Here is a 16,301-nt window from a genome sequence, read left to right as displayed (position 1 = left end):
AGGATCACATATATTTTACACAAAATAAAATGTATTAGAAATAGATATTTCCTACTTTCAAGCCTTGGTGAAGCAGGAGAAAACCAAATATGAGGAAGAGGATATGGAAGATTGAGAGGAATGAAGAGCTACCTAATGTTAACCATACTCTTGTTGATTTAATATGCTTGTGACATTTTCATCATAAATTACTTTAAATTTCTATAGTCTATAAAAGTACCAGTAAAATGGATGATACCATACTGTTCTCGTAAAAATGTTTAAATGGGTCCATCTATTTTCAAATTTAGTTTTTTTTTTTTTTTTTACTCAAAAGCATCTCTCAGGACAGTTTAATGAGGATAAACCTTAATTTCATAATTAAAAAGATAAAAATAATGCATTTATTTGAATGAGGAAGGATGTGCATGTTATTTTTTATTCCAAATATATGTCATCTGCAACCTTTAAATTCAATAAAGTATTTCAGAGTATGCTTATACTTGTATTTCAATAGTAGTTCTACTATTCCAAAGTAGTACTATTCCAAAGTACTACTTTGGAAGTTGTGAGTCTGTCTGTAGAGATTTATATTTAAGCATTGAATCACTTTTTGTAAGTGACTGGTCTATTTAATTATCTAATTAACACATAGCGGCAATATTTTTTCAAATTATGAAAGAATTAATAATTCTTTAATAATCAAAATTTTGAATAATTATTTTGTTCACATTTTTCTTTTTACCTACAGATATTAAAGTACCTCAGGTCAATCTTCAGTAATTATTAAACAATCTTATATTATATGTATACTAAACCAGTAATATGGATTATTAGCTTCTAGGTATAATACCCACTAGAATAATTTTTAAAGACAAGGAGATAATATATAATACAATATGAAATTTATAATATGTGATATTGCTTCAGACTATTTTTAAAAATATTTTTAGTTCAGTAAATGTTATTCAGTACATGTATTTTACTGGATAAAATTTTAATTTACAGAGTGGTATCTTGGAATATTGGTTATTTTCTTAGTAATTTCATAAACAGCTTAGGATGAAGACAGAAAATACTACTTTTTTTGAATTGTAGAAAACAATGCAAAGGTTTTTAACACAAGTGTGGGAAATGGATTAATTCTGATACTTGAAAAAATGATAAACTGTCAGTCATTGTATTTGACGTCATGTCCTTTTACTCTTTTTTATGAAATCTAAGGCATATGAATTAAATCTTATTTTTCTGTTCAAAGACTGAAATAAAAAATACAAACTTGGGGAGAAGGAACACTCATTACTGATAGTACAAAAATACTCTTCCGGTTTTCTTTGTCTGGAATATATCTTGTGTTAGTTGTCATAAAAAAACCAATTTTTATCAATAATTTTAATGATCTGTTTCATTTAAACCACAATATCTGGAAACTATGAACAATGTGTGTGTATTTTCATGTAAATATATGCCTGTCTTCAGTTTTCAATATTTCATTTCTAGAGAGACCCCACTTATCAGGGTCTCTGGCTTATCTGAGCAGTTGTACCATTTGAAATTTCTTTCAGAGAAAAATCAAGATAAGCTATGTCACAGTACTTTTCTCTGAGGGTTTTTTTTCTTTAGTATCAGTCATTTTATTACAGAAATTCTAGCTTGCATACACACATACATGTGCATGTGTGTGTGTGCAGATGCATGCATACATGCTAATAATTTCTTTTCTATCCAAACCCTAAAATTTTCACAAACTACTGACTGGTGAAGAAAAGAGAATTGATCTAAACATTTAAGGTGACTATTGGAATCTAAAGTAACCTCCTTGTTTTAAGATACCATATCATATGGCAATTATTATCAAAGTGACATTCTCTTTTATTATTAAATATATTTGTTGAAGAATTTTTTACTGGTTATTTAATAAAAATTACTGTGTGGTGGCTTAGTGGAAGAGTGCATGTTTCAGACAGTATTCGTAAAACCCTAATCCTCAAGATGATTTCGGGTTTGTCTGTGTTTATATACCATGACGTAAAGTGGACTTCTGGCAAGCATCCAGTTAATTTTTTCAATGTAGGTAGACTCACCAGATAATGTTCTTCAGATACTCTCCTTTCATGCCCTCTCAATGGCTTTTTGTGTATTTGTATGATTAGGAAAAAAAATTGTTACAGGTGTCTATTGCAACAAGTCAAAAAAAAAAAAAAAAGGAGGTATACCAGACTTAAACTGATACGGATAGTAAGAAAATTACTTTGCATATGAGGCTGTGTTCTTTTGTAATGCACTGTGAACATTTTAAAATAGAGCAAAAAGAAGTCTTGACCATATAATATGATAGACTTATTTTCTCTAGACATTGGGAAAGACTAAATATGAATGACTGTTATTTGTTTTGAGTCCCTGGACATCCTGAAGCTAGAATCCCTTCTATTTGGTATCTGTCATTTCTCCCCAGAGAAGTAAGTCATGAAAGTTAAGGTGACAACTTCTTTTTTTAAACGTTCCAGGGCAGTAAACAAGAAGATTCAGAAGAACTACGACCTCTGAATATAGGTACTTTCTGAGAGGTGCATTTATTTTATTACTGACAGTCTTTTATCTCTCTTTCTTTCTCTCTCCCTTTTTTTCTTGTAGCAGTTATATGCTGCCCAGCTAGCTGCAATGCAGGTATCTCCAGGAGGGAAGCTCCCAGGCATACCCCAAGGCAACCTCGGTGCTGCTGTATCTCCTACCAGCATTCACACAGACAAGAGCACAAACAGCCCACCACCCAAAAGCAAGGTACCCTTTTGAAGAAGCTGTCTTGCCATTTAGAGTTTTACTTTTCAGTCAGTGACATTTATTGAATATCTATTATGTGCCAGCCATAGGGTTGACCTCTGGGTCTTCAAGGAGATAAGAGTCTAGTAAGATTAATAAGGATCAGTAACACACGTACATTTAGTCATTCATTTATTCAACAAGCATGCATGGATAGCTATAGTAGGAAATGTGAGTGATACAAAGATTTATAAGATAGATATATGCTGTGCTCAGGTAGCTTAAAGTGTTATAAAATAGATACCCATGTTCTATGATACAAAGTCTCAGAGAGTTACAGATAAAATTCATTGGAAGTTATTAGGACAAAGATGTTAGTTACCTTTAATGAGAGACTCTGGGAATGGTTTCCCAAAAAAAGGGGCAACTGAAATATACCTTATAATCTGAGTACAGACAGGGCATCCAAAAAATATTTATTTAAATATCAATAAATTTTATAATGCTGAGCAATATGGATATAATTTCAGATATATCATTCATCCAATGAGATTCTCATGATAGATAAAGATAATTATAGTGTTAGAAGTAAGATTATTTAGAAATAGAATTACTTTTGGGAGCAAAGAGAATTTTTTTTTTTAAAGACCATCTCTCTGAGCTTTAAAGATTTATCTATTTATACCTTAGAGGGAGAAAGAGAGGACTAGTGGGGGGAAGGAGCAGAGAGAGAGAGAATCCTCAGGCAGAGTCCCTGCTGAATATGGAGCCCTACACTGGGCTAGATCACAAGACCTGAGATGAAATTGAGTCAGCCGCTTAACCAACTAGCTACCCAGGCACCCTAAGGAAACATTTCTTGAGAGAACATGGAAAAGAATTGGCAGGGAGAGGATTGAAATGATTTATTCTTCGTATTGGAAGAGCGAAGAAGTAAAATTTTAATTTCAAATGTTTTGTGTAAGATCTTAAGATCTTAGATAATGATATATGAATATATTAAACTCTCTGTGAAAGAAGACAGGAGGGTAACCATAAAGTATTTTCCCCTGCAATTACTCAGGGAAATGCCAACACATATTTATTTCTATTAGAAAATATTAAGTAGAAACTGATATAGTTAATTTACCCTCAAAATAATGTTTCATCTTTTACTGAATAACCTAGAAAATTGTTTCTATTCTCCCTTTCTCAAATGCCATATTGGGAATATCTTAAGAGTAACAAGGTTAAGAGTATAGTCTCAACAGTTGAAAGAGTTAGAGAGAGAAAAAAATTTTAAAAAAAGAGAAAAAAAACTCCCAAGAATTTCTTTTTAATCCTATTCTAGTACCCTGTAGATGCCTTTCACCATTAGTATATTAATTCAGAGGGTGAATTGGGAAAGTGCACTGCAGCTTCTACCTCCCCAAAACTCTTGGGGCCTTTTCCATATTATTAAGAGGTAAATACATTTGAAAGTACAACTTAACCTGGACAAAAAACTTATACCATGCTTCAGAAAGAGTATGTGCAAATATATAGTTCAAATTATTGTACCCACTGCTGGGACATTAGGAAGGTGTGTACAAACACACCTTTTAAGATTAATTTCAGTTGTGTAATGGACCTTGCATGTTCTGTGCTTAACGTACAGTGAAGATCCGGTCTACTTTTCATTATTATCACAGTAGAACGCAGCTTTTAAAACTTGGCTATAATTATAACATTTGTTTAATAAAATTTAATTTTAAAGCAGTGATATTTTGGGGTCTTCACAGACCAGCAGTTTTAATGTATTGCATGTAGGGGCTAATTTTGAGTAAAGTAAATAGCTATAGCAGCATAGTCACTGTCACACACAGATAATTCTGTGAGGAATTCTTCTCTGGATTTTTTTCCCTTGATTTATTAATGTGATTTCACATCATGTTTCATAGTGATCTTTGCATTAGGACATTTCATTTTATGATTTTAGAGTATATACTTCATTTGTAAATGACTAATAGAGGTTTTTTTTTTTCCATACCACTCAAGTAACTTTTTATCATTAGCATCTTCCCTCCAAATTTCTAACTCAAATAATCATGAAGTTTTTGCTTCAATCAGCCTCACGCATTTATGGGTCTATTCATTCATTCATTCATTCATTCATCCATTCAGATGTTTACTGAGCAGTTGCTACAGTGATACTTTTCCTAGGTAAATATGGCAAATGCACAAGTGAGTGAAGGTTGGCCTGTCCAAGACTGGCACACTGCTTTATAGGTTCTGTGGCTCCAGACATGCCTAGAATCTTATAGAATAGGTGCAAAGCAGACATGTTACCTCAGTGATAATCTTCCATTTTCTATAGTTTCATATACCTCCACTTTTTGGTACTAGTGTAAAAGTGAATTATGTTTCTATGTCCATTATATGTAAGTTTATAAGTTTTTATAGTCTATCTTTAAAATTCAGTAACTTTTTGGAAATTAGCCCTTACGAATTTTCTGTCATATAAAGTTTAAGAAAACTATAGATGTTGTGTTTCTTCCCATTTGCAATTCAGTAAAAATGCATAAAAAGTCTAACCAACAATAAAGTGTCTCTTTTTAGATAATAACATGATTTGATAAAAATACATCCCTTCTTTGCTCAGAGTCTACTAGCATACTGTCTACAACCACTCATTGTCAGAAAAGATGTTTTAAATGTGATTTTGTTTTGGCTCAGCAGTAAAATTTAGTACATCAAAAATAGACCAATAAATATTACTGTCATTTTAATGAAGAACATGGACAAAAAGATACAACCAACAGTAAATAAGGAGGACCCATTTCAAAACATGAATTTAGTTTCTTATAACCTGAAACTGACATTTATATATGGCATTATAAACATTTTTACTTCACAAAGCTATTTTACTTATATGAAATAGCTATCATTTATTACCATATTTATATTTTTAAACAATTAATTCTTAGTGTCCTAGGCTATTTTCTGTGTGTTTTATTGGTGAATTCTCTTGTCTGTTTTACTATGAAACAGAATTATTTTATTGATGGGCTTTGTGTGATGGCATACCTACCTGGCATAAACCAAACTGACAGTTTACGTTTAAGATATATTTATTGTTTGGAACAATGGAATTGTCAGCCACATCTAAATGATGATGTAAGGAAAATGATCTTATTGGCAGCTGTCAAAAATCAACCGTATTCTCTGGGTTTTATTGCCTGCCCTTCTTCCCAGGTGTGCCTTTGCCTTTGCCTCACAACTCTAGAGAAGGACACAAACAAAACTTATTTGCAATTTGCAAAAAATGGAAGGGGGGAATCAAAAGGAGGGGGCTCCAAAAGACTGTAAAATTGTACAGCATGAGTCCTCTGATGCATGCTGTTTTCAATCTGCTGTGTGCCAGTTGGAGGCTTGGGGAGTGTGTGCGCGTACGAGAAAGGATAATGCTGAGAAATGATAGAGTGGCTGTGACCTCCAAGCTCAGCCTGGAAATCCAAGACATTGATTTCACTTAGCATTCCTGCTGAGAAATCTGGCGGAGTTCAGTTGTAATAAAAGAACAAGATTCTGTTCTAATGGTAATGGCGTATGACAGACATATCACTTTGTCTGTCCTCAGCACCAGAGAGAGGAGAATTGGAGAAAGGTCACCTGACCTGCCGGTGGTGTTGTATGAGTGCTGTACTGAGCTTTGAACTGCCGCCTAGGAACGTAATTATTTATAATATTAAATGATAAAGAAACCTTTAGAGGGTTCACAATGAATCTCTAAAAACTGCGAACAGAAATTGTGTTCTATAAATATGAAAACACAAAAAGAAATCTGGTCTCTTCAAAATCTGCATTGGAGAATATGGGTAGCATGCCTTGTTGAGTTTTATGTCCTTGAACTTACTGCTTGTGAAATGTTTTTGTTAATGCCTGACATATTGTCATTGGTTAATCTTTTTTTAATGCCTTGATTTTGTTAGGCAAAAACCAAAAATCTATTTTGCCAACAATTAATAAATTAAGGTCACTGGCAGATTTTTTAAATTTTTCAGGTGTTACATAAAGCCCTTTTTAATAAATGTACACATGTGTCTTTAAAAATTGGGTTTTTTTCCCCTCCAGATTCTACTCCAGGACCATTCTTTTCAGTAACCAACATAAAGAAAAATATTTCACCCTTCACAGATATTCTCTTAGCTCATGTGTGTCCTCACAGCTAGTTTCTTGCTAAATATTAGTAAATAACTTTGCAAGTATGAAATCCTGAACTTTTGCGTATAAGAGATCTTATTTAAAGGAAATATAAGAAATACTTCTGCCTCTCATATTAAGGAAAATTATTCAGTTAAAGTACTGTTGCGCCATATTGGTCTTTGAGTCTCATATACAGAATTGCTCCTCTGATTCTGTCTAAATTACTCAACAAATGCTTAAATTTATTTGTTTATAGTTTAGCATTTTGCCACAAGATGGATTAATGTATTAGTGACTTTCAATTTTGCACCATCCTATTTCCTTATTTAAATGACTTTCTGAATTATTTGTTGCAGTCTTTTAAAAACCTATATAGCCTTTCCTTTGTGATAGCAGTGAAACTTGATAAACTTGTTTTGTGAGAATACATTATTTCTTTTAAAAATAGTATAATCAATGTCAGCCCTAAAATAGTAATATTAGGAGGAAGAATATTTTTACTTAATTTCAAACACCACTCACACAACTATTGGTAATGAATAGATTTATAATCCCATGTTATGTTACCAAGATTTTCTCATATATGTCACAGATGTGCTGACTATCTGAACTTTACATTTTAAGTGATTTGCCATTGTGAAAGTAGCCTCCTCTTGGGAAAATTATAAGAGTATCTTGTAAATACTATTAAATGTCTCTTGGTATTTGATGAAAACTTGTATATTGCCTACAAAGCCAAGAGTAGTTAGTTTGAAAATCTGATGACGAGAGAATTCTTAGGTGCTTTTTTTTTTACCTTTACTATGACCCTCGTCCTACTCCTCAGTCACAATTTTATCTCTATCAGTGACAGGAGCACATAGATTGTCCAGATCAATTCTTTTTTGTTCTTTTCAAATACTTATAGCAAGTGATGTTCCCGTTTGCTCAGCAGTAGCACCTGGGAGTTATGACAAGGGAAAGAAATATTTTCCAACAAGCCAGAAACAGCCCTAGCCAGCTGATCAGACACAACAATCAGATTCTTTCAGATGCAACATCCTCTTAAATATTGCTTCAAGTTCAGAAGCAAGAAGAGGAACTATATTGTTATCTGATCTTGTTTCACTTGTGTAGTAATGAAGATCTTTTCTGATTTGGTGACTAGCTGCTTGTGTTAATAGTGTCTGACTTGTCAATGACTCTTATTAGGGCACCTATTTTCTGCTGTAACACTACCAATCACATAGTTTCATGCTATCGAATAAGCATTACATCAGTACACACTTATCTGCAGGGTAGAATTTTGTAGCTTAATACTATGAGTCACAATCTGTGTCCCATACAAGATTATTTAGCATTATGTTGGGAGTATGAGAAATCAGAGGGTAATCATGATTCATCTTAATTGAAAATTAGTTCTAACAGGAGATTTGGGAAATAAAGCTTTTTGCTAACTTTGAGATAGTGTTCTGTAATGCCAACTGAGGGGGAAAGGCTGAGTACAAGTATACATGTAGTGTAACCACAATTGAACCATCACCAACACGAACTATATGACAAAAAATTCTTTAAAGATAAAGCACAAGAAATCAAAGCTATTTCATAAGTTTTAAATGGCTCAGAAAGTGCTAAGGCCTTCACAGGAATACTTCCATGATGAAAAGTTTGAAGAGCACTGTTCAATATAATTGTAACTTCAGTTAGTATTTTTATCTGGCCATGAAAAATTTTGAGTAGTAGTAGTTGCTAGAGATGTAATTTTCAACATGCTCGAGTTCCTAGAATACTAGTATTTTACTTATTCTTAGACCTTTTCAGATCAAGATCGCAAATAATCATTATTGACTACACCAGGCTGGAATTGGCCTCAGTGTGGTATCTCTAAGTAATCCAGAGTGCTTAAATATAATTAATAAAAGAGCAACTACCTTTCATCTACAAACGTAAAATGAAATAAAATCACTGATCCATTGTGAAACTGTTGGACTTGGTACTTTTTCCAGATTTCATTTTTTTCCTAAAACTTCAGAACAGAAGGGGATGTTAGCCCTAGCTATTATAACCACATTCAAATTGCCCATTTTCTATTCTTATGCTTTTTTAAAAATATTTTATTTATTTATTCATGAGAGACAGAGAGAAAGAGAGAGAGAGAGAGAGGCAGAGACGCAGGCAGAGGAGGAGCAGGCTCCATGCAGGGAGCGTGATGCGGAACTCGATCCCGGGACTCCAAAATCAGGCCCTAGGCTGAAGGCGGCGCTAAACCACTGAGCCACCCAGGGATCCCTTATTCTTATGCTTTAAACACTGTCTGGCATGTCAATTAAATGCTAGAAGCTCCCTGATACCTTGCTCTGTAGAGCTGCTTTGTTGAATAACTGTTGAACACCCCTCTCTCTCCGGTATGTCAATATCTGTGAAATAATAATTTTGTGAGCCTTTGAGATGTGATATGGATGTGTCACACTCAAGAAGTGAATTCATTTGAGAAGAATCACTCCATAAAGTTAAACTGGAAATGTACCCATTATCATTATCATCACTTCCTGGGTGGGACTTACGTACAGTGAATATAACATAGTGGTCCTGTCATTTTAAGTAAAATAGTTTTCTTTTTGCAGTTCCATGTTGCTAAACTGAAATATGTTAAATGAAGTGTTATCAGCAGAACCCCTGTGATGAGCCTCCTCCTTCCCTATTCATCTGTATTCAGTTGACAGAAATCTCAAACAGCTAGGTACTTAAACAGAGGCTTTTCTGAGCACAGTGATATTAAATGTCCAAGTAGGTCATTTGGTGATATATTTTTATGACTCAGAGAAAGAGGGGTTGGTCACATTTGTAACATAAAGACAGTAAAAATTATTTTAAAAAGAGATAGACTAATCATAATCATGTGTTTTTTTAAGGCAAAATATACAGAGGGATTTAGGCAACTTTCTTTGAATTCAACTGACCTGGCCTCTGTTCCCCAGTATACTGAGTTTGTTTTGACAGGAACCTGTCTTGAACACAGCAGCCAGCTCTGAGGAACCATGTCAAAGCTTTTTAATAATGCAAACCATTGGGAAAGTGAGGGGATGTTGAGCTTGTGCAGACACAGGAAGATCCACAGAATCACAGTTTCTAAATGAAATTTGCCCACTGAAATAGATCCAAGCCAAAGAAGACTCACCATCCAAAAAACTGTGATTAAGGCATTTAAATTTTAAAACCAGGCATTTAAAACCTAGATAATATATATAGGAAGGAAAAACAACAATATGAAAGGATGCCTCTGTGTAAGAGGAGGATCTGGTTCAACCTCAGTGAACATCATGGCTAGAAAGGATAAGTCATTACTATGTCAGAGACTGAGAAAGCAAAGACACACTTCTGTAGTTACCTTTCTTTTGAGGAAAGCATTTATGATTTCAACTTCCTAAAATGCACTTCAAATCAGCTCAGATCCTTTATTTTTCTATCCTAAGTAAATGATTAGTGCCTCATTTGAGCGGATTATTGACCCCTTTCCATCCCTCTAGGCCATACGTGTACTGGAACTGTTTGGAGAATTGAGAAGAGAAACCATACAGGACTCCTCTGGCCTCAGATTTGATTCTTTCTTTAATCAAATATATCTGTTTACACAACTTTCTTATTCATAAATAGGAGGAATTTTAATGGTCTATCTCACAGAGATGCACCAAAGTATAGATATGTTTTTAAAATGACAACAAATATCAATGTCCTATTTAGATTGATGGAAAATAGTATAAATACATATTCATTAATTATATTTGTTCAATATATTTTTCTTTAGAGGGGACAAAGCATTCTACAATATTTTTAAACATTACAAAATGGAGAGGGGAAAGAAAACACAGTAATTAGATGTAGATGAAGAGTCAAAAAAATTTAAGAGATGTACCATTCTAAACTAAAGACAAGTTCAAAACCCAAAGTATTCAAAAGTGTCATTTATTTAACAAAATTTATTAGACTTTTTTATTTAGAGACGTGTAGAAACTTAAGAAAAAAGGAAACTCGGAAGGTACTCAATTCAGAACACAATAATCGCCTCACGAGGTCACTTTGCTACCACTCCATGAGGTGGCATTATTTTATTCAGAATAACTCTTATTGTCACAATATTCTTATTTAAATAGAATTGTAATCAGCCTTCCAGGATTTCAGCTTGTGGTTTCATTGAATGACAATTGTATTTGTTAGTACTCTTTCAGTTGCAAGTAATAGAAAACCCAACCCAAACGGGATCAAGCAAAAAGGAAATGTATTCACTCATATTAAAAAGAAAAATTATTCTGACTTCAGGCCTGGTTTAATCAGGAGCCCAAACAGTATCGCACGAAAGTGTTTCCTATCTCTTAGCTCTGTTCTTTTCTCATTCTTCAAAAGACTGTTCCTTTTCAGCATTTTATAGCACCCTACGCTTACATCTATCATTCACTGATTCAACAAGTATTAATTCATGCCTATTGTGTGTCAAGTTCAATTCAAGGCAGTAGAACTACAGCTCCTGGGATCCCTGGGTGGCTCAGCGGTTTAGCTCCTGCCTTTGGCCCAGGGCGTGATCCTGGAGACCGGGGATCGAGTCCCACGTCAGGCTCCTTGCATGGAGCCTGCTTCTCCCTCTGCTTCTGTCTCTGCCCCTCTCTCTGTGTATCTCTCATGAATAAATAAATAAAATTAAAAAAAAAAAAAAAAGAACTACAGCTCCTATAGCTATGAACAAAACAGTTTGTCCTTTTAAGATCGTGCAGAATAAAAGGAAGAGACAAACTGGGCAATTAAACAAATAGATAATTTCATATATCGGTAAGTGCTATGAAGAAAATAAAACATAGTAAAAGATAAAATTCCTGGAGATATGCAAGGAAATCTTCTGAAGACAGAGATATAAAGGAAATCCTGTCTGAGACCTAAATCACGAAAAGGGAAGTGCCTGCAAAGGTCTGGGGAAAAGCTAATCCGAATAGGAGGAACAGCAATTGCAAAGACTCTAATGTGTGAGTGAGGTTGATAAATTCAGGGCTTAGAAAATAGGTTGGAGTAGCTAGAATGCAGTTACCATGAGGGAAAATAATAAGAAATGAGGTTGAGAATGAGAAAGACCAGAACATGTAGGACTTTTTCATGTTAAAGAATTTATAATATATTCTAACTGCATTCAATTTAGAGAGAAATAATAGGTTTTCCATTTGCCATACCATTTATTAATCTGCAAATTTTAATATCCCACTCACTGTATTTCTTTCATAGGGTATTATGTTTTTGAGGCATAAGAAATTTTGTTTTCTTTTACCCTTGGGCCAACTAATAGTTTAAGTATTAATAGTTAATAGTTAAGCATCTCTACAATAGTTCTCTAGAAATACAGTGGAATCTGACCTTCATGACATATATTGGACCTTGCCACTGGAAAGTCAAGATCCTTTAATTTGACAAATGTCTATTAATTGCCTGTGATGTGTCAGTCACAGTCCTAGGACCTGAAGATGCTGGCACATAGTGTAGAGCTCTGCGCTCATGTTGCACAGAGTATACAGTGAGGTATGTAGTGAGGGATATGGGTGGGAAGAGAATTATATATAGCCTATTAAAGGCAGCACGTAAGTGCCAGCAGTATAGATTTAGCCTAAAATATTTCCTGGGTTTTCTTCAGATTCACTTACTTTATCAGGGTTTTTTCATTAGCAATACAAGAAAATACACACTCTTCATAGTGCCTGTCACTACCTGTATGAAGCAAATTACAAGGTTGCATTTCGGGAGTGATATTTTGATATTAACACTAACACATGAGCACTAATTCAAATTTAGTCACCTTAAAAGTAAAAATTACTATTTGCTAGTGATGATAAGAGTTTTGGAACTATTATTTTACTTATCTTCTTTTGATCAGATTAATAAACCACATAGGAAAAACAGACCCTAATTTCTAATTAATCTGATTTTTGCTTTTGATATTTTTTACTTTTTAAAAATTTTACCCCCAAAATTATAAATCCGTGTGATTTCAACAGATCTGCTGAGTGCAACAGACCTTTAGCTAGCTTTAAAAAAATCAGGGGAAAACAAACAAACAAATAAATAAATAAATAAATAAAGGAAAAATTAGTAAAAATTATGGTCTATTTAAGCATGTACATAATAATTCACTTAGAATTCTATTTATTTTACTGATAGTTTATATACAAAGTTCCCTTAATACTATATTGTTGTATTATATTCTATGAAGTGTGATTCCTTTTTATTTACACCTATTTTCCCCTTTTTTCATGAACTTATGATATGAAAGCAGCCTTAATTGTATCTATTCAGAAATAGATACTATTTTAATCCAGAATCTATCCAAAAAGTTATAAGATAATGACATTCTCCATCATCATTTATATAGTTTCTCTCTACTGGCAATAATCAGCCATAAAAACATAGGCATTCTTAATTACAACTTTTTAAACAAAGACCAGAGATTGTATGAATTGATTAGTATTAAATATGAAAAGAAATGTCCCCAACAGATACACAGTGAATGGTATAACTCACATTGACCGTAAATTATTGTTTAGGGGCTGTTTAACATGATCAGGAATTAATAAGCTTGTATTCATTACCTTGCATATCTTAAAGTTTGAGAACGTAGGAGACACAGAATAGCATTCAAAATAGAGAATAGCTCTTTTTTGGACCTAGGAAATAATTTTATGGCTCTTTTTTACTTGAAAATATGTTTGAATTTTTTTTTCTATATTGAGTAAGATTTTTTCTCACTGAAAATTTAATCTTAGAAATATTAAATTTAAAAAATGTATTCTTTCTGGCTCAGAATATTGAGTATTGCTAAGAACTTGTCTAACACAGTGCTGCTTAGAAAGGAGCATGCCTACAAATGCAAGTGTCTAAATATCACAAAAAGCTAGCAGCTTCTCTTAACCTAAACCCTAAGGTGTCCTAAAGTTCTCATGGGAAGAATGTGCCCCTTTCTAGTCCTGGACCTCCTTGTAGATAATATAATTAGATGCTTCTTAGAATTACACACCCCTCCTTATGAGCTGTATGACTTACAGTTGTAATATCCCACAGTTTTCAGCACTTGACTTCTAACTACAGACTAGCTGATTCCGTTGAGTAACGTTTTCAGAACTCAACAGTTAAAAAACATACTCTTTATGACTTCTGTTTTTCAAAAGGAGAAAGATAAGATCTCTAAATTTAGAAAAAAAAATAAAGACCACAATTTTCATTTTACAAGTTTTACAATACCAAGATAATATGAAGGGAAAAATGTATACTCAAATTGATAAAAAATTCATTTTCCCCCAAATTGTTTGCCAATACCAGAAAATACTAAGAACCCTACATTTTTGTAAAACCACAAAATATTTTTTCATTAAAACTCTGGTGTAGTCCTTTGCAAGACCAATGATCACTACTGAGATTCTGTATGTGACTTTCATTTAAATTGGGCCTTTCAATAACCAAGGAATCTTATTTTTTAGTTCATTATATAATTTGAGCTGTTATGGTTTATTGTATGATTTTGATGACTTTTGGCAGTGTAGATATTTCATAAATAGGAGAACAAGAAATTGAAACCAAAAATAGAAAGGATGAAATACTGCAGAAAATTTTCTCTTGTGTTATTTCCAGTAGCACTTAAAATAACATAAGAAAAATATTCTGTTATGAAGTATGTATAAAAGCATCATGACAGCAATAGGAATGTCCTTAAATAGGTACAGATTTGTGTTTTCTATATTTTTCCATGTAACTCTTTTGAGGATCAAAGTTTCATTTTAAGTCAGCAGGAGCTCAATATTCAGGTCAATCCTATATAAATATAGGGCAAGACAAGAATTTTGGGTCAACTGATGGAATTTTTAGTGCCAGTTTTCATGCAAATAGTGCTGTCATTTATCTAAGAAAATGGCAATTCGGATCTAATTTTAAGAAAATCACTGGGTAATTTGAGGGGGAGTTGCTTGTTTTTTTTTCCATTAGTTTTCCTAGAGTTTCACTGAGCTACAATTCTGGTTTTTTATATCTGGGACTATAATTTATGGACTTCCTATAAAATTATTAGAATTTTCTCATAATATGATGAGAAAAAATCAATTTCATAAGATTGATCATATTAGATACACTTCCTTCATCCATTGAATTTTAAGTGGCTGGCCCATAATATGCGCTCAATAAATGTTTACTCGGTTACATGTTTATGTTACAAAGCTCGATGTCAATAATACAAATTTAAACCATAGCTATCACTGTTTGTGATGTAGTTTTCACTGTATATCTATTTTTGCAGTTAAGTTATTAATACCACATGATCTAAGAGAATGTGTCTATGTATTTTTTAATCCAGAAATAACTTTTTTTTAGCTCTTGTCAGGTGAACTATTGGGCCTTTGGTGTAACCATATTATTTTCTAGAATTCTGGACATATATAAAATGCTGGAAATTTAATAAGATAAAAAGAAATATTTAAGAAAGATTTTGAAATATTATTTCAAAGTGCACTGAAATCCTATTTTTAAAAACAAGATCTACCTAATATCCACAGTTAATAAAATACAATTTAGTTTACATGATATATCTTCTACTGGAAAAAGAAGAATGAGAATATCTTCCTTTGGACATTTGGAAAAAGACATTTCCAAGCAATAGACCTTACATTTTGCCTGAAACAAAACTATATGTTTCTTCACTGGTTTATATAATTTTTTTAAAAACTGCATAATGATTATGTTAGTCATAGCTGAGGTTTCTAGAGTCGCTTTTTTTACTAAGAACATTTTTTACTAAGGTTTATTCAGGAAACTTTTTGAACACCTATAATATGCTAGAGAGTATGGTAGAACCAAAAAGAACAATAATTAACACCCAGTACAGTGTAGTGGGGAAGATGAACAAACTAACAAATAAATTCTATGGACTGAGTACTAGTCAAAGAATAATGTAGAGGTAAGGGGAAAAGTTCCCAGCATAACCTTGGGGTAATCGGAGAATGAGGACACATCTTCCAAAGGATATGCCATTTAGAAGGTTTTTGAAGGAAATGAAACAGCCAATACAAGGCATATAGGAGTGAAAGAACAGAGTGTTGGGTTTCATCTCAATTTTAAAGAAATAAGGTCTGTAATGCACGTCTAGAACATAGGGAATGTAGTTAAGAAGAATAAAAATGTAAGGAAGACTCTCTAAGGGATGAAGTCTAACCTCCTTGGGATTCTGTGTTCCAGCCCCACTCACCTCATTCACCTGATTTGTTACTTCTGCCTTTCTCCCAATCCCAGCAGTTTTATGCTCCATATGGAGTCACTTCCTCCTGTATCATGTTGTTTGACGTTTTTTTGTTTTGGTTTGGTTTGGTTTGGTTTGGTTTGTTTTGTTTGCCTGTGTTTGTGCCACT

At 33.2% G+C, this 16,301-nt stretch overlaps 1 protein-coding gene across 22 annotated transcripts in view; it reads left to right on the top strand.

Moving 5' to 3' along the window:
- The window catches only part of SOX5 (SRY-box transcription factor 5), a 1,001,956-nt gene that overhangs the window by 929,390 nt on the left and 56,265 nt on the right, over window positions 1–16,301 (top strand). For all 22 annotated transcript variants that reach the window (XM_041735837.1, XM_041735832.1, XM_041735833.1 and 19 more), the window contains one exon: window positions 2,614–2,760. In XM_041735837.1, the coding sequence (XP_041591771.1) occupies window positions 2,614–2,760 (147 nt within the window). The remainder of the gene's footprint in view (window positions 1–2,613; window positions 2,761–16,301) is intronic.

The sequence above is a fragment of the Vulpes lagopus genome, chromosome 21 (genome assembly GCF_018345385.1).
Source record: "Vulpes lagopus strain Blue_001 chromosome 21, ASM1834538v1, whole genome shotgun sequence".
In the NCBI taxonomy this organism is placed as follows: domain Eukaryota; kingdom Metazoa; phylum Chordata; class Mammalia; order Carnivora; family Canidae; genus Vulpes; species Vulpes lagopus.
Note: the sequence above shows the minus strand (reverse complement) of the source record. Positions and strands in the feature narration are given on the sequence as shown.